Source organism: Penicillium maclennaniae (assembly GCF_028827695.1).
Source record: "Penicillium maclennaniae strain IBT 15551 chromosome Unknown utg000001l:1.0-3280838.0:1.0-3283122.0, whole genome shotgun sequence".
Lineage (NCBI taxonomy): Eukaryota > Fungi > Ascomycota > Eurotiomycetes > Eurotiales > Aspergillaceae > Penicillium > Penicillium maclennaniae.
The window spans coordinates 958,130-974,786 of record NW_026623213.1 but is presented as its reverse complement, the minus strand read 5'-3'; the positions used below and the strand labels follow the sequence as shown (position 1 = coordinate 974,786).

General features: G+C 52.6%; 10 protein-coding genes across 10 annotated transcripts; 6 read left to right on the top strand and 4 right to left on the bottom strand.

Annotated features, from left to right (window-relative positions):
* Nucleotides 1–35: 35 nt before the first annotated feature.
* On the top strand, nt 36–972 carry rps0 (40S ribosomal protein uS2; the record flags this gene model as incomplete). Its single annotated transcript, XM_056962032.1, has 2 exons — nt 36–151; nt 225–972. 2 exons carry the CDS (start codon nt 36–38, stop codon nt 970–972), a joined length of 864 nt encoding a protein of 287 aa, XP_056827035.1.
* Nucleotides 973–1,669: 697 nt separating this feature from the next.
* Nucleotides 1,670–2,482, bottom strand: N7477_000368 (uncharacterized protein; the record flags this gene model as incomplete). The annotated part of the gene is made up of 4 exons (XM_056962031.1): nt 1,670–1,840; nt 1,887–2,006; nt 2,063–2,303; nt 2,394–2,482. 4 exons carry the CDS (start codon nt 2,480–2,482, stop codon nt 1,670–1,672), a joined length of 621 nt encoding a protein of 206 aa, XP_056827034.1.
* Nucleotides 2,483–3,002: 520 nt separating this feature from the next.
* N7477_000367 (pseudouridine synthase DEG1) lies at nt 3,003–4,838 on the top strand (the record flags this gene model as incomplete). The annotated part of the gene is made up of 1 exon (XM_056962030.1): nt 3,003–4,838. The coding sequence occupies one exon, from the start codon at nt 3,003–3,005 to the stop codon at nt 4,836–4,838; it is 1,836 nt and encodes a 611-aa protein (XP_056827033.1).
* A 53-nt stretch (nt 4,839–4,891) lies between these two features.
* Nucleotides 4,892–5,618, bottom strand: N7477_000366 (PIG-H family GPI synthesis protein; the record flags this gene model as incomplete). Its single annotated transcript, XM_056962029.1, has 3 exons — nt 4,892–4,969; nt 5,022–5,224; nt 5,282–5,618. The coding sequence occupies 3 exons, from the start codon at nt 5,616–5,618 to the stop codon at nt 4,892–4,894; spliced, it is 618 nt and encodes a 205-aa protein (XP_056827032.1).
* A 237-nt stretch (nt 5,619–5,855) lies between these two features.
* N7477_000365 (ubiquitin-like protein HUB1) lies at nt 5,856–6,554 on the top strand (the record flags this gene model as incomplete). The annotated part of the gene is made up of 3 exons (XM_056962028.1): nt 5,856–6,273; nt 6,328–6,466; nt 6,533–6,554. The coding sequence occupies 3 exons, from the start codon at nt 5,856–5,858 to the stop codon at nt 6,552–6,554; spliced, it is 579 nt and encodes a 192-aa protein (XP_056827031.1).
* Nucleotides 6,555–7,126: 572 nt separating this feature from the next.
* N7477_000364 (ribose phosphate diphosphokinase subunit PRS5) lies at nt 7,127–8,630 on the top strand (the record flags this gene model as incomplete). Its single annotated transcript, XM_056962027.1, has 2 exons — nt 7,127–8,521; nt 8,574–8,630. Coding segments are annotated over 2 exons (1,452 nt in total), but the record flags the coding sequence as incomplete, so codon positions are not given.
* Nucleotides 8,631–9,364: 734 nt separating this feature from the next.
* On the bottom strand, nt 9,365–10,620 carry N7477_000363 (H(+)-transporting V0 sector ATPase subunit d; the record flags this gene model as incomplete). Its single annotated transcript, XM_056962026.1, has 4 exons — nt 9,365–9,448; nt 9,506–10,389; nt 10,448–10,536; nt 10,589–10,620. 4 exons carry the CDS (start codon nt 10,618–10,620, stop codon nt 9,365–9,367), a joined length of 1,089 nt encoding a protein of 362 aa, XP_056827029.1.
* A 254-nt stretch (nt 10,621–10,874) lies between these two features.
* nop58 (RNA-processing protein NOP58) lies at nt 10,875–12,751 on the top strand (the record flags this gene model as incomplete). Its single annotated transcript, XM_056962025.1, has 3 exons — nt 10,875–10,999; nt 11,112–11,272; nt 11,331–12,751. The coding sequence occupies 3 exons, from the start codon at nt 10,875–10,877 to the stop codon at nt 12,749–12,751; spliced, it is 1,707 nt and encodes a 568-aa protein (XP_056827028.1).
* A 406-nt stretch (nt 12,752–13,157) lies between these two features.
* N7477_000361 (uncharacterized protein) lies at nt 13,158–13,896 on the top strand (the record flags this gene model as incomplete). Its single annotated transcript, XM_056962024.1, has 2 exons — nt 13,158–13,163; nt 13,216–13,896. The coding sequence occupies 2 exons, from the start codon at nt 13,158–13,160 to the stop codon at nt 13,894–13,896; spliced, it is 687 nt and encodes a 228-aa protein (XP_056827027.1).
* Nucleotides 13,897–14,632: 736 nt separating this feature from the next.
* N7477_000360 (glycosyltransferase domain-containing protein) lies at nt 14,633–16,514 on the bottom strand (the record flags this gene model as incomplete). Its single annotated transcript, XM_056962023.1, has 3 exons — nt 14,633–15,651; nt 15,708–16,272; nt 16,353–16,514. 3 exons carry the CDS (start codon nt 16,512–16,514, stop codon nt 14,633–14,635), a joined length of 1,746 nt encoding a protein of 581 aa, XP_056827026.1.
* Nucleotides 16,515–16,657: the final 143 nt, after the last annotated feature.

Below are 16,657 nucleotides of genomic sequence, written 5' to 3'. Positions count from 1 at the left end.
CCCGGTTTTCAACCCTGCCCCCCCAGGACATTGAGATGCTCCTGGCTGCTCAGTGCCACCTTGGTTCCAAGAACTTGCAGGTGCACATGGAGCCCTACCTCTGGAAGACCCGTCCCGATGGTGTCAATGTCATCAACATTGGCAAGACCTGGTATGTTGTGGGAAGCGAATAAGCAATCTGTGTGAAAGCTTCAACTGGGCTAATGCGAAATGCGATGGAACAGGGAGAAGATCGTCCTGGCTGCCCGCATCATCGCCGCCATCGACAACCCCGCTGACATCTGTGTCATCTCTGCTCGTCCCTATGGTCAGCGCTCCGTTCTGAAGTTCGCCTCCCACACCGGTGCTACCGCCATTGCCGGTCGTTTCACTCCCGGTAACTTCACCAACTACATCACCCGCTCTTTCAAGGAGCCCCGTCTCATCATCGTGACCGACCCCCGCACCGATGCCCAGGCCATCAAGGAGGCTTCCTACGTCAACATCCCCGTCATTGCCCTTTGCGACACTGACTCCCCCACCGACTTTGTCGATGTTGCCATTCCCACCAACAACAAGGGTCGTCACTCCATCGGTCTCGTCTGGTGGATGCTCGCCCGTGAGGTTCTCCGCCTCCGTGGTACCCTTGCTACCCGTGAGACCGAGTGGGACACCGTTGTTGACCTCTACTTCTACCGCGACCCCGAGGCCGAGGAGAACAAGGAGATCGCCGATGAGGCTAAGGTACCCGGTGCTGATGAGATCGGCGCTGGTGCCGTCGAGTCCGGCTTCGCTGGTGACAACTGGGATGTGAACGCCCCTGGCGCCGGTGTCCCCGGCACTGCCTTCGCCGCTGCCAGCGCTGCTGTCGGTGCCACCAGCTGGGAGGCTGACGGTGCTGACTGGGCTGCCAGCTCCGCCCCCCAGGGTGGTGACTGGGCTGCTGAGACCCCCGCTGCTGCCCCCGCTGCTGCCACTGAGGCTAAGTGGTAAATCCACTCGGCCTGGAACAAGGATAGTCGTTGAAAGGGGGGAAGTATGACCTCAATCCAAAAAGCCATGGCGATCCGGGATGATTGTGGCGATTTCCCGTGTACTCGAGACACAGGAAATGACAAAATGCTCTTGTTTATTCATTCACCTTCCGAAACCATTGACAACAATGGAATACACCATCTCCCGCAAAAACCCTTGACATGTCTATCCTAGTTTCTGTCCAATGTCCAAAAGAAACTGAAAACAGCAGAAGAAAAAAAAGAGCTTTCACCGGGAACCTTCCACGTCCTTTTGCATCAGTGATCTCCTGCCAGCACTCTTACTTTTTGATTTCCATGTTTTTCGCATCGGAGAGGGATAGCTACGTCAATCATTGACTGGCGCTTATGAGGGAAAGATATCCAGTTGTGTTCTGCAACTGGGGGAAAGCCCTGTGCTGTCAATCTACAAGGTGGACTTGATCGTTACCTTGGTTTCTCCCTGTATGTATCTTCTAGTAATCGGAAAAGGTCGTGCTCGGTATCTGCAGTTGATCACGTAGAAATAATCCCCGTAACAACTGTAAGATAACAACCATGTGTTCCGGGCCGTGATAACGCTACGCGCTAGATCATGTCTCACCTCTTAGCGACAGTGTCGTGGTGCATATGTCATCTCGTCATTCCACTCGTTTATTTGAGGGTATCTTCAGTGCTCAAAGGATTCTACAGGTCCCAGCGGTTTGACCACCTCTCTCTGTGCTGGTCATCCCCGCGAGCCTCGCCAGGTCTTCGAATGTCTCTTTGACGAGCTCGCCCGTCAAGGCCGAACACTCGGCATACCTGTCACACCGAAGTTCTTGAGCGATACGGTAGGTCTCGAGAGGCTGTTAGTCAACACACCTAGCTTCTCTCAGGATCATTGTCACCTACCTCTTGGGGATAAATGACATTTTCGTCTTCTTGTCGCAGATCCCGTTTGAGTCCAAGCATCATAACAGGTATACGCTCTCCCTGTCCATGTTGGAAGAACCGAATAATATCATTTCGCCACTGGGTTTAATTTGCTGTCAGCTGAAGATCCTCGTTCCGATAGTCAGTGAGCCTACCCCTTTGAGCCCTTCCAAGGTTTGCCGATTGGAAATATCGAAGGCTAGCACAACCACGTCCGGCTGCAGGCTTGTCCAGTGCTGGTTCGGATTCGACGTATCATAGAGCTCCAATGTGAAACTTTTCTTCGAAAAACGAATATCATAAATGAAAGGCTGGTCAGTGTCTCTTAAGATAATTGGTGGGCTGTCTGGTGCGGCGCCAGGTTGTGGTGTTGGTCTGCTCCCACTCTTCAGACGTCTGTGTCATTGTTAGTATTGTCCTTTCTTGATGCAGTATTCAAGCTTGTTAATTCAATGAGATATGCATCAAAACACTGTACAAACTCACGATAAAAAGGTGGACTTGCCACATCCCGGATCCCCAAGAAGCAGTAACTTGACCGTGCTCTGGGTCTCTCGGCCTCCTATTTCAGTCATGCTATAGCTCTGGTTCAGTATGCACTTGTCATGGAGATCTGAGAAAGGCAATAATATAGGGGCATGGAGAAATGTTATGATGTGAAGTTCCGGCTCAGCCAGCGGGAGCCCCTACGAGATATAACTCACCCCTCCAGCATCCATGTCCTGGGAGATGGCCACCAAAGATGGCCATACTTAGCATTCAAGTTTAAATTGATTTCAACCACTCTTCTCTCAATGCAAAAGCATCATTCATACAATCTCATACGCGCTAGTCTCTCAAAATAGAGCGGACATAGGCCTCATCTTACAATACATGACGACAAAAATTACGATACATACCAAAAGCTCCGCGGACATAAAATTCCTACCACTAAGGCATATCCCGTCTCGACGTTGCTGGGCCCTTTGGATACTCAAACTCCCCAGTGGTATGTGGAGGCTATCAGCAAGGCTCAAGATACCGAAGTATATTCCACAAAGCGCTATCAAATCGCGAGTGTGTTTTACGAGCGAGCACAGCCCACAATCCCAAACCATGGCTGGCATCGGCGACGATGCACGCCCCGATTATACAACCTGGAGCAGTTCCAGCCTGATCGATCGAATCTCCGAGCTCGAGCGGCAACTGCATGCCCAGGCTGCGCAGTACAATGCGCCGACCACGGCAGCATCCGAAGCGACACCCACCGCACCCATCTCGATCGACGTCCACGAACCTGCAATTCCTCTCGCCGAGCCTTCGGTTCAGCCCTCAAAGAAGCGTGCCTTCTCGCCGGGAGGCGATATCACTCATACCCCTGCTCCTTCGCGAGGCGCGAAGCAGGACCGTGGTTTCGATCCATCCAAATACTCGACTCGATTCATTGCTCTCAAGTTTGCGTATCTGGGTCAGAAGTACAATGGCCTCGAGCACACGAATGGGAACGCTACGCCTCTTCCTACGATTGAGGAGGTGTTGTGGAAGGCAATGCGCCGGACACGGCTGATCACCCCCGAGACATCTTCGGAGGACGAGCCAAACGATGTTGAACCGAGAGTAATGCGGCCCTATTCGATCTACTGGGATGGATGTGATTACTCAAAGGCAGGAAGAACGGATCGCGGTGTGAGCGCATTTGGCCAGGTCATTGGAGTTCGAGTCCGCAGTGCACGGCCAAAGCCCAAGCCCAAGGCCGCTTCGGAACAAGATGGCGATGCGATGCAGATCGAGGAAGCGTCCTTGAACAAGGACTGGGATGATGTGGCTGATGAATTGAATTACATACAACTCCTGAACAGGGTCCTGCCCGAGGATATCCGTGTCCTGGCCTGGTGCCCCAACCCACCGCCTGGTTTCGATGCTCGCTTTTCCTGCCGTGAGCGCCGATACCGATACTTCTTCACTCAGCCTGCATTCTCTCCTACTCCCGGTGCCTTCGGCTTCGCGGACCGCACGGGCAAAGCCAATGGCCCGCGTAGCAAATTCCGCGAGGGCTGGCTGGATATTGATGCTATGCGGGAAGCTGCCAAGCACTTCGAGGGAGTTCACGATTTCCGAAACTTTTGTAAACTGGATACCAGCAAGCAAATTGAGAACTTTGAGCGGATCATCTATCATTCCGATATTGAATTCGTGAACCCGAGGTCGAACCCATTGGGTTATATCGGTCGACCTGGATTTCAGGCGACAGAGGACCACATTCCCGATGGGGATATGGTGACTTCTGAAAACCCCTCTTACTCCACACCCCAAGTCTATTCATTCACCCTGCATGGCTCTGCCTTCCTGTGGCACCAGGTCCGCCATATGGTCGCAATTCTGTTCCTGGTCGGACAAGGGCTTGAATCTCCGTCAATAGTCGCCGAGTTACTGGATATTGCCAAGAATCCGCGGAAGCCAACATACGAGATGGCATCCGACGCCCCTCTGGTTCTGTGGGACTGCATTTTCCCCGATGAGAGCTCTGGCAGCCGGGAAGATTCTCTGAATTGGGTCTTTGCCGGAGATCCCCGCCTGAACAAGAACCAAAGTGCTAAAGGTGACAGCAAATTTGGGATGAAAGGCGTGGTGGATGGGCTATGGTCTGTTTGGAGACAGCGCAAGATTGATGAAATTCTGGCCGGCGCATTGCTGGATTTGACGGTCAGTCAAGGTGATCAGACCCACGTCCAGAACCTGGAGGGAAAGCAGGGCGCGGGTAAGAAGCAGAGCAGGGGTGTCAAAGTCTGGCTTGGAGCAGATGAGGCTCGCCTCGGCGGAAAATATGTCTCCGTTTCGGACAAGACCAGAACTGACCCAGTGGAGGTCCAGAACGCCAGGTGGCTGGTGTCAAAAGAGCGCAAAGTGGCCGCAAAGGAGCAGGAGGCTGCGTCCAAAAACCGGGCTGCTTGATCAATGTATATACTCTTCATCTTGAACATGAGCGAGGGCTATCCCCCAGCGTATCATGACTTTGCATCATAAAGACAACGCCGGGAACCTCTCCATACTTCTTCTAAAATCTCACGGTTTGGTAGCATTTTCTAGTTGGTAATGAGTTAGCCTAAACCCCACGCAAGTTGGCAGGAGACCCACTGGGAAGACCACCAAGACATCGGGCTCGCCTTCGACAATGACAGCCAGATAAAATCTAACTTCAAAGCCTTTGAAGGCTTCATGGATAACGATATCTTGAATCTGCGTGGTAGGAATGAACCTCGTTGCGGCAGTCGACAGATAGGTAGAGGATGAGGTGGACGTTTGGATGCCGAAGCCACGGATAACCAAGAGCGATTCCTCTGCATGGACGTAATTAGACTGTGCACATTAAAAGCAAATAGGTTCAAACACCATACCCGTATAGCCCCTGCGGAAGACTCCCCAAACCAACAGCGTGCTGATCACTGCGATTACCCATGGGTTGTTGTATGTGTCCACCAGATCGCAAACCCTGGACCCGAGAGAAGACGACCACACATCCTGCCAAGGTATGAACCGACCATACCGGTGAAAGAAAATATGCCTCGAGCGCGTCGTTCCAACTATGATGACACAGCAGAAGACAATTGCGCGTATGAGAACCCGAACACCAAAGAGGATCTTCGCGGGGGAACTCGAGCGTCGAGGCGCGTTCGAGACAGTGAAGCTGACGGTAGTGGGTGACGGCCGCTGGACCTGAAGCCGACCGGGCATGGCGAATTAAAGAGCGAATAACACCACGCAGGAGCTCGAGACGATTGAAGCTATCTGTTCGAGCTTCAGGGACAACGGAAAGAAGCTCATCTGGGACCGACTTACGCGCTAGTCCCACTCAGGTTAGATGAGAGCTGCAGTTCCCCGGTCACGTGCCTCCATTGGCACATCCTCCATTGACATCAAGGCTGGTTGGTCGGGCACCAACAAATCTCCCTCGTTTTCCTATCTTTCACCATGGATGACCGGACACGAAGCCGGTCACCCCGCCGGCGGGATAATGGCGACCGAGATCGACCTAAGAAGTCGGGAGGCTTTCGATGGAAAGAAAAGCGGCGCGATGATGAGGCCCTCGGGGACGATCGCAAGTTAGATCGAGGATATCGGGACCGAGGTGACCGACCACGATCGCCACGAAGAGATCGTGATGGCGACAGATTTAGAGACGGCGACCGTGAACGTGACCGTGACCATGACCGCCGACGCGACGACCGAGAGGCACCCCGGGATGACCGCGAGAAAAAGAAGGAGAAGAAAGAGAAGAAAGACAAGAAGCCCGTCGTGCCTCAGTCATCAGAGCCCATGATTGTCGTTCATGTCAATGATCGTCTGGGAACTAAGGCGGCGATTCCCTGTCTGGCTTCGGATCCTATCAGTTCGTATCCTTCTCTCTTGGGCCTTACTGGTACAGTACACTGACTACTTCCAGAGCTATTCAAGGCACAAGTTGCCGCCCGCATCGGCCGCGAACCCCACGAGATTCTCCTCAAACGCCAAGGCGAACGACCCTTCAAGGACCAGTTGACGCTGGAAGACTATGGCGTGAGCAACGGAGTCCAACTTGACCTGTGAGCCTCAATATCTCCCCTCTTCAAACAATGTCTTCATGAGTATGGATACTAACAAATGTCTAGGGAGGTCGGGACTGGTGATTAAAGGAATCAACCAGATCGAGAACCCAAGAGTGTTTTCGGGGTGTATTTCTACGGAACCGGGGCGTGGGGAGCGTTTCGAATTCATTTCAATGTGTTATTTCTTGTTATTTTTTTTCCTTTCCTCCGACGCCGCCTGTATTTATGGGACAATGGAATGCTGCATTGAGCATGCACTTTTTACCTCGAGGTCTTGCTAGTACCTATAGGGAAAAGTACGCGCTGACCATTGGCATGACCTGCACCGCCGTTTTCTGCCGGTCCATTCCCGTTGCTGCGGGGCTTCAGGCGCTTTCCCTGATCCGGAATCATTGCGAGCCTAAGGCAGCCAACGGCAGCCAACCCGAGGCCAAGACTTGTTCCACTCTCCAAAAAGAGGCTTTTTTTCTAACGCGGGACTCACACGAGCTGTTCGGTTTTTTCTAGATCTTACTTCAGTGCTGTTTGTCTTCACCTCGTGTCTGCGTCATGAGGTAATCGCTTTTACTCTCCACTCTTGACTCTATTGCCTCCTTCATCCGCCATTATCTTACCTCAGTCCGATATCGCCCCAGATTTTCTCTGTCTCCGGCAGATCCCTCGACCTCTTCCATTCGATCCAGCGCCTTCCTGTCTCCCCCTCTAACAATCTCCTGCGAAGCCATTGAATCAACACATTCGGAAATCATGGTCCGCAATCTGGTCGTCATCGGTGGCACGTCCCACCCGCAGTTGACTCAGAGCATCTGCAGTGTGTTGGGCATCCCACCTGCGGATGTTCTGCTGTCCAAATTTGCCGTGGGTGAGACCCGAGTCGAAATCCAAGAGTCGGTTCGTGGTAAGGACGTCTACATCATTCAATCTGGAGGTGGCAAGGTCAACGATCACTTGCTGGAACTCCTCATCACCATTTCCGCCTGCAAGACTGCTTCGGCCCGACGAGTGACCGCTGTTCTTCCTCTATTCCCCTATTCTCGCCAGAGTGACATTCCTTATGACAAGGCCGGAGCTCCACTTGTCAAATCATCTGTGCCGAACCGACCCAACAGTGGCTACACCTTTGAGAGCACCCCGCCTACCCCGGGCTTAGGTGCCAAAGCTGACGGACTCGGTTTGAACGGAATTGACAATCTTCAGAAGAGCCTCGCCAGGGCTCAAATTGAGGAAAGCAACGGTAGTCCCGTGAAGCGGCGTCCGGGGAATGGACTTCCGCGGAGTGACACTAATGACTCCCTCAAGTCCATGGCAACAAACGGAGCTGCCGAAGACTCTGCAAGCTCTGTTTCCTCTAAAATCAATACCTTCCAGCCGCGGCCTGGCTACAAGCAATGGGTCGCGCAAGCAGGCACCCTGGTGGCCGACCTGCTCACCTGCGCCGGTGCCGATCACATCATTACGATGGACCTTCACGACCCCCAGTACCAAGGCTACTTCGATATTCCGGTTGATAACCTCTACGGCCGTCCCCTCCTAAAGAGCTATATTCAGCGCAACATACCCAACTACAAGCAGGCCGTCATTGTCAGCCCTGATGCTGGCGGTGCCAAGCGCGCCACTGCTATCGCCGATCAGATGGGGATGGAGTTTGCCCTTATTCACAAGGTTCGTTTAGGCACTCCTCTAAGATCGCGCGACAACCCAAATGGATCTTCTGACTCGTTCGCACAGGAGCGACGCCCCACAAAAATCACTGACCGCCAGAATGCGACCATGATGTTGGTCGGCGACGTCCGTGATCGGATCGCTATCTTGATTGATGATTTGGCTGACACCTCGAACACAATTACCCGGGCTGCTAAGTTGGTGAAAAACGAGGGCGCCTCCAAGGTCTACGCTCTGCTCACCCACGGCATCTTGAGTGGTGACGCCATCGACCGCATCAACGCCAGCGCCCTTGACAAGGTTGTTGTGACCAACAGCGTCGACCAGGGCGACCATCTGCGCCGTTGCCCGAAATTGGAGGTGTTGGAAGTCGGCCACGTTTTCGCCGAGGTGAGTAACATTCGTCCGATTCTCCGCGCCACATGCTGACCGCTTTCTCTAGGCAATCCGCCGCGTTCACCACGGTGAAAGCATCAGCGTTCTGTTCCAGTATGACTGAGCTTCAATGATTTTGACAACCCCCCTAAAAAAACGAGCTGGATTCCATATCCCACTCTGGCATATGCAATGAATTTCTTTGTGGATTAATACGGCGTTGTTGATGCGAACCTTTTCTTCGCAATGTTTTACCTACCTGAAATTTCACAATATAGAACCACGGTCACAGTAGACTTGGTACACCGAGAGCATTTTGTATATTTGTGATTCTCTGTCGTTCTCTCGGTCTGGCTGGCTCCCAAGTCACCTGTTTTATCTGGCTATCCCTCTGCTGCCATCTGCACATATACATGCCTAAATTGAAGTCAATAATTCATGCACAGTCACTTTGTCTCCCATCTAGTGCGTTATTTGTCTACTCAAGTCGCCTGTACAGCTTTTAATACCCCGGGCGGCTTACGCTTTACCACGAGGAGCTTAACACTTGAGCGGCGAGCAGGCAAGGCTCTTGGAGCTGCATACCGAGGTAATAGACGTTCATCTAGTTGATGAAATTTGTTCTTTCTATATCACAATGGAAGATCAAGGAAGATAGCCGAACGCCTCAAATCGAAAAGACAATAAAGCCGAATCCAGGTATGGCCATGGCCCCGGCCAGAGGAGGTGATGCGCTCACTTTCAATACTCAAAAAGAACAAAGGGTACTCGATACAACAAAATGGGCAGAAGCAATGTTGCTCGGCCAGAGGTTAGGTACAAAAAAGCAGAGGGAATGAGATCATGACGTGTCTGCGTCTAGAAGACGGAGATGAAGTTTCCAATTCTCTCCTTCTGGTTCTGAGCAATGCACTCCGAGATCCAGGTCACGTTACGAATTTCCTGTCGAAGTGTCGGCAATTAGTTTCAAAGTACAGACACTCTCTGCGGTGCTCTTACCTGCTCTTTCAGTTTCAACCACCCGTACACCACCGCCGGGGTGAATTGACGGGTGAAGACCAATTTCGACATCTCCATCTCCTTCTGGTAGAAAAGATCTTCCAAGCTCTTGCCATCAGCTGGGCCTCCACCCATACCACCCATACCGCCGCCTTGGCTCAGTCCCACGGCGTCAAAGAATGACTTGTAGTCAGCATTAGCACTAACAGCCAATGCCACACCCTCTACATCCTCAGCCCGGGAAAGCATCAAGACTCCCTCGGGATACAGCTTTCCAAATTCGGGGTACAACTTCCTCCGCTCCGGCCTAAGCAGGTCGGTACCGAAAGAATTGAGGGTAATGTTAATGGAGCGGCGGTCGGCCTCGAACTGCAGGATCTCGGACATGACATCCCGCGTGGGGCCAGCAAAGTCGGGATGGGTGTTTACAAAGTTGTAGAAGTCCTCCAGATAATTTTTAAACAGGGTGTTCCGAACGATCTCAATGTTCAGCTCGTCAAGGTCCTGGTGGCTCAAACTGCTTTTGAAGTATGCGGCGAGAGGAGTCTCAATGAGCACCGAGTTGTACAACTCTTCAATATTAGTAGCCACACACAGAACGGGCAGAGTCTCGAACCAGCCCAGCGGGTGGCATCGCTCCAGGAGTTCCCGAGTATCGCGCTCGTGCAGGGTGCCAGTAATCAGAAGGGCAATGTTGTCAATCATGTATCCGTAGGTCAGGTACTCGAGGAACTTGGCAGTTGAGCCGGTGGACTGTGCGATCAGATATCGGAACTCGGCGACCAGCTTGTCGGTCATCTTGCCTGCGAGGGCGGAGGTAGAGGGGTTGGGGGGAAGAGCAGCGAGGAAGTCGCCGTAGGCGGGGCCCAGCTGAAGCTTCACATCTATGAGGTACTTTGTTAGACACCTGCTTCCACTGTGTAGATATTGAGCAGTATGTACCATCAATGGTCTCGCATTGTGTCAAGTTGGAGTAGTTCTGGCCGGTCAGAAGGCTGTTCCGATACCCTCGAACAATACCCTCAACGTATCTGGACAACCGTCAGTGCTGGAATGACCTCAGAAAAGCCATAAGCTACTTACCCGGCATTAACATTGAAGAAAAGGCCCTCCATGGTGCGTGGAGTGGAAACAGATGAAACGGGGAGTCGCCAGCTACACTTGAAGCTCGATATACGGCGGGTGGTTACATAAGCCACCGCCACAGCGTGGCTTCGACTTTTGCACTTTTTCTTCCGTGTGAAATTTCTAGTTCTTCTCCAACGGTGATTGCGTCCACGGTCCACCCCTGCCTCTCCATTCTTTTGCATTTAGACCGGGGTCTTGTTTCGAAGTTTTGCAATATATTACACGCCGTGGTTTGCCCACCATGTCGCTTTTCCTCCTCACTGAGACCAGTGCGGGCTATGCCCTGCTGAAGGCCAAGGACAAGAAGCTCCTGAAGCGCAAGGACATCGCTGAGGATGCTTCCTCTGCTGAGGGTGTCTCCGAAATGTACGTGCAGCATTCCAGCGTACTGGAGAAAGATCTTCGTGCGCGCAGATTCTTTGCTGCACCGGCGCAAATTTTTTTTGTTGCGGGCAGACGATGCTAACCGACCATGTAGGTTCAAGTTGAAGGGTTTCCAGAAGTTTGATAGCGCTGCTACTGCCGTTGAGGAGGCCGCTGCCATCATTGAGGGCAAGGTCACTCCCCGTCTTGCCTCCCTTCTCGATGGAATCAAGGATGAGAAGAAGGGCACTCTCGCCGTTGCGGACGCCAAGCTCGGTATGTACAATTGAGTTGGAACCCACTTCACGGCGAATTGATCCTAATTGACATGCAGGAAACGCCATTGGGAAACTTCCCGGTTTCTCCATTGACCTGGTTGCCGACTCAACCACCTCCGATGCTTTCCGTGCCATTCGTGAGCACCTCGCCGCCCTTATCCCCGGTCTGGCTCCTAGTGACATGTCCGCCATGTCCCTCGGTCTCTCCCACTCTCTTGCCCGTCACAAGCTTAAGTTCTCCCCCGACAAGATCGATACCATGATCGTTCAGGCCATTGGTCTGCTCGATGACCTCGACAAGGAGCTCAACACCTACGCTATGCGCGTTAAGGAATGGTACGGCTGGCACTTCCCCGAGCTGGCCAAGATCCTCAACGACAACATTGCCTACTCTAAGCTTGTCTTGAAGATGGGTATGCGCACTAACTGGGAGACTGTTGATCTCTCAGAGATCCTTCCAGAGGAGATTGAAGCTGCCGTAAAGCTTGCTGCCGATCGCTCCATGGGTACCGAGATCAGCGAGGAGGATCTGGAGAACATTCAGGCCCTGGCCACCCAGGTTGTTGAGTTTGCCGATTACCGCCAGCGTCTGTCCGGCTACCTCACCTCCCGTATGAACGCCATTGCTCCCAACCTGACTGCTCTTGTTGGCGAGCTCGTTGGTGCTCGCCTCATCGCTCATGCTGGTAGCTTGACCAGCCTTTCCAAGAGCCCTGCCTCTACCATCCAGATTCTGGGAGCCGAGAAGGCCCTCTTCCGTGCCTTGAAGACCAAGCACGACACTCCCAAGTACGGTCTGATCTACCACGCTTCTTTGATCGGCCAAGCCACCGGCCGCAACAAGGGAAAGATGGCCCGTATCCTTGCCGCCAAGGCTTCTCTGGGTATCCGTGTGGATTCACTTGCTGATTGGGCTGACGATGTCACCGAGGAGGATAAGGCTGCTCTCGGCACCGAAGCCCGCTTCAACCTCGAGCGCAAGCTCGCTGCCATGGAGGGCAAGCCTCTCAAGCCCCGCGGCGTTGCCATTGCTCCCAACGGCACGGCCCAGCCCCAGAAGTTCGACCTGAACGAGGCCCGCAAGTACAACCCCGATGCCGATGCCGTGGCTGACGAGGAGCCCTCCCCCGCCAAGAAGGACAAGAAGGAAAAGAAGGAAAAGAAGCTGGTCGAGGAGGTCTCCGACGAGGAGATGGCCGACGCTGACTCTGACGAGTCCGATTCCGACAGCCCTGCCGAGACAGAGCTCGAGAAGATGGCCGCCAAGGCCGGTCTCAGTGTCAAGCGTTACCAGCGCAAGCTTGAGCGTGGAGAGATCGTTTTCGATAAGAAGGGTAACCCGTCAGCCATCAGCAAGAAGGACGTGAAGAAGGCCAAGAAGGAGGCCAAGAAGGCCGACAAGGAGGACGGCAAGAAGCGCAAGCGGGACGACGACGGTGACGAGAAGAAGAAGAAGAAGAAGAGCAAGGGCGAGTAAATGTTTTCTTTCAAAAAGTTTCGCTATGTGACGGATGGCTTTTGCGGATCTGTATGATATCACTTTCTTTTTGTTTCGCGACCTGCTCGCACATGTTTGAGGGCATTTTCAAGGTTGATCTACGTGGTCTTTTCCTGGCGCAGAGGTGCTTGATGGTACAAGGCAGTACAGTCTGGCTGAATAATTTTGTTCATACCTTATATTTTTGTAAATGTCGTAAATGTCTCTGTAGGTCATGTCTTGTTCCCCCGTTTCGCTGCATTGGGACTTTCCGACTTAAGCCTTTCCTGGGCTATCTATGATGAGAGTGGCCGCTAGTCATACCGCCTCGTTCTGCCGGCAGAACGAGTAATTTTCCGTTCGTTCGACGCAACTTTTACCATCCATACATCCCCAAATCAACACAATGAGGGTAAGCCGTCTACTTGAGAAAGATTGGAACTCTTCTGACCTCAGGACCACAGATCCTGGACCCCCAATCCGCCGTTCTCACCAACGTCGAGGTGCTAGCATACCTAAACGCCAATCCACCCCACCGGGTTCCCCCTCGGCCACAGCATTTCCGAGGACCATGGGTCCCAAGCCCCGATCTGAGAGATCATAATACAGTTGTGAAAGAAGTAAGCCATCTACAGATTCCATTTCGCCGTTTCCCAGGGGCCATCATAGCCCGACTCGAATCATCCAGTCCTGCATATGAATCATCCATTGACGACGAGCTTCACAAGCTCCGAGATTGCAATTCAAAAGCTCATAATTCACAGATTCACAACTATGTCAGCCGCATTTCCCCTCATCTTCTCAAATATCCCCGTCATGCACCCCGCCCGTCCTCCTCCCAGTCCCAATCCCAAGCCGCCATGACCGGCACCATGAGACCCGGCGCCGGCGACGGTGAACCAGATCCCTCCTTACTTCCCGAAGTCCCGTCCAACGAGCTCACACCCATGGACTACGCCCTCCGCGACATCATTACAAAACTCCAGCCCTACGGGCTCACAAAAGCCGAGGTCGTTATGATCCTGAACCTCGGATTAGGCCTCACGAGTACGACAGATACGGAGGGGCATCCCAATGGAGATGGAGAGATGGAAGTCGATGAGGGTCATACGAATGGCGTGGAAGGCGAGGAAGGGGGAGGGTGAAGATGACTACAGTGCCATGGCGCTATTTGACACTGTCGTTGAGGAGCGGGAGGATCGTATTGCTGATGAGGATGTGCCGGTCATCTTGTCTATCATTAAGGAGACATTGGCTGAGAATTATGGAGAGGATATTTGAGGTGGATATGAAATTGGGGCTTTGGTGTTTTTACAGGCTTTTGATATCCCGAAGCGTAGCTTCAATTTTACACACTTGAATTTTATGCGGATGTCCATACTTTCCAGGGCTGGCTCTTAAGAAATGAGTCTTCGATGCGGTTTATTATAGAATCGATGCATTGTTCCTTGCGTCTGTCGCGGCAATGCAGGAACGGATGTTAGATGATCCAATGAGAGCTCAGATCTGTTGTGTATCTCTCTCCAGCATACGGACATAGTAGATTTAGGAAGAAAAAAAATAAGCTCTAGCTGCCTAGGGCCTGAGTTCTATGTAAACCAGCTCAATGAAATTCCTGGCATCGATTGTGCACCGATCTATAATACAATCCCACACGCGAAAACTCCCGGTCACGACCACGTACACCAGACATGGCTCCCAAACAATCAGTGGTATCAAACAGAAAGAAGATTCTCGAGCATCAAATGCCACGAAAAAAGATAAATGCAGGCCCCTCAAACCAGACTCGACAAGATCGATCATGTACAGCGAGAGACAAGTGCATCAGGTTACCGAGGAATGAAGTGCGATAGAAGCAAGATGGCTAGCACCTAGTCCTTTTCATTGACCCTCCTTGGGCTCAATCCCGTAGATCAAGTTCCCAAATTGATTGTAGACTGGTTCTTCCGGATCACCGTTCTCCTTCGCCCAGAGACCTAAGTCATCATCGAAAAGATCACGCTCCTGGCCTTCACAGATCTCAGAAAAGGAGATCCATGTCTCGTCGTCAGTCCAGATACCGCCTCGTCCGCCGCGCATATCCCACCAGTCCTGGCCACCCAAAAGCGCGGATTGTGCAGCGTCGAAGCCGTGCGCGGAGCGGACGTATCTCCGGAGTAAGGCGCGTGCCCATGGGAAGAACCACATGTTCCCCCACCATGTATCACGGACTTTGGGGTCGCCGTTGAGGTGTGCGAGGACTGGGATGGTAGCAGAGTGGCCGTTCGTCATCAGAGGCACCGTGTGCCAGGAGTGGGTGTCCGAATTAGGTAATTTGTCGAGGGTAGCGTTCCATTCAGGACGCGTTGTGAGCTCTTTGGCGAAACGAGTCTGATTGAATGGGCCCGGGAGGGCTGCGATATCATCTGGAAGGAGAAGACGAGACTCGCGGGGAACCGCCATCTCCATCTGTAGGCGTTCGGATTTAGTGACGTTGCTATACTTGAGCCACTGAACATCGCCTTTGGCCATGATCTGGTTGAAGAATAGCTCGGACTTGTAGTCCACGCCAATACCATACTCATAACGATGTCCTGTCTCCAACCGCACACTGATTCCCGAGATGTTGGTTGCATAACCGATACCCAGGAGGTTAAAGAACATTTCCACGGGCCAGCTGGCGGTTCGGCGACGTTCCAGCTCTCTCACCACTTCTTGGCGTCCAAACATTTGCGTGAGAGCCTGGTAGTCACTATTCTTTTCTTGTTGCTGATGTATCAACCGCAGGACTTCATCGTAGATAATTATCAGATCAGCAGCCTGGCCAATCACGGTGCCTGGGTTCAACCATCGAGGCCGGTTCAAATGTCCATCATGATAATGGTCTGTCTTCCATCCATATACGTCCGGGGCAGAGAGGACTCCGGGACGGACACGCAGCCGGGATCATTTTCCAAGTCGGCGTAGCAGAGTTTACTGGCACCAAATAGAACACGCTGGGAGTATTTCTGCACTGTCTCCGCTGGTGCCCCCGGTGCGTTCTGCACGGCCGCGAACCCATACTTCGTCTGTAACTTCTTGTTGCTCGTGCGCAAGATGTCCTGGAATCGTTCAACCAGAATCTGAGGCGGCAGCTGGAAGAATACGTCCAGAGCATCTACAACCAACACAAAATCGTGATCGTTGATGGTCTTACTGTTCTTGAGGTAATTGCGTAATCGAGTAACCTGGTCAATTGTGCGCTCATACTCGGTCTTGTGAGCATTTTCGTATCCGTATCCAAGTAATGTCGGAGGCGGATACCCCAAGATCATGGCGGATGTCAATGTGCGACAGACACCGCGGGTTTGCGATGGGACGAAGGGGGTCTTCGGGACGGAGAGGAGGACATGGAGGTACGGATTGGGCTTCTCAAGGTCGTGCGGAAGGGCTTTATTGATTGAAATGTCTGACTTTGGCGGAAGAACGACCTGCGCATCTTCAGGGCGCTCAGGGAAAGGGTGGCGCGATGGGAACTTAGTCCAGTAATCGGGCTCTGGTTGCTATTGACGTGGTCATTAGCCACGTCCTCGCAAGGATTGTTTCGTCCAGATCGGAAAAAAAAAAAATCATCATCACTCACCCTTGATGAAGAGGAGACTATGTATAGGAAGAATAGGATTGAAAGGGCGAGAAAGGCGATCGACTTGGCTCGTGGGGATCGCGGGCGACGGTGATAGACCTGCCGTAGCAGCGTTGAGGCCGCATTTTTGGCCTCGTCGACAGACGGGCTGAGGGGAGCCATATGGGGACTATTATACGACGGAGGTCAGAGAGGGGCTGGACATGGTGCTGAAGTCCTGGACGTTACAAGATATTTAAAGGCCACGCGGGAAGTACGCAATCGAATGTGGATATGGAACCGTCGCCGATCGTCCGTTTGCGGTA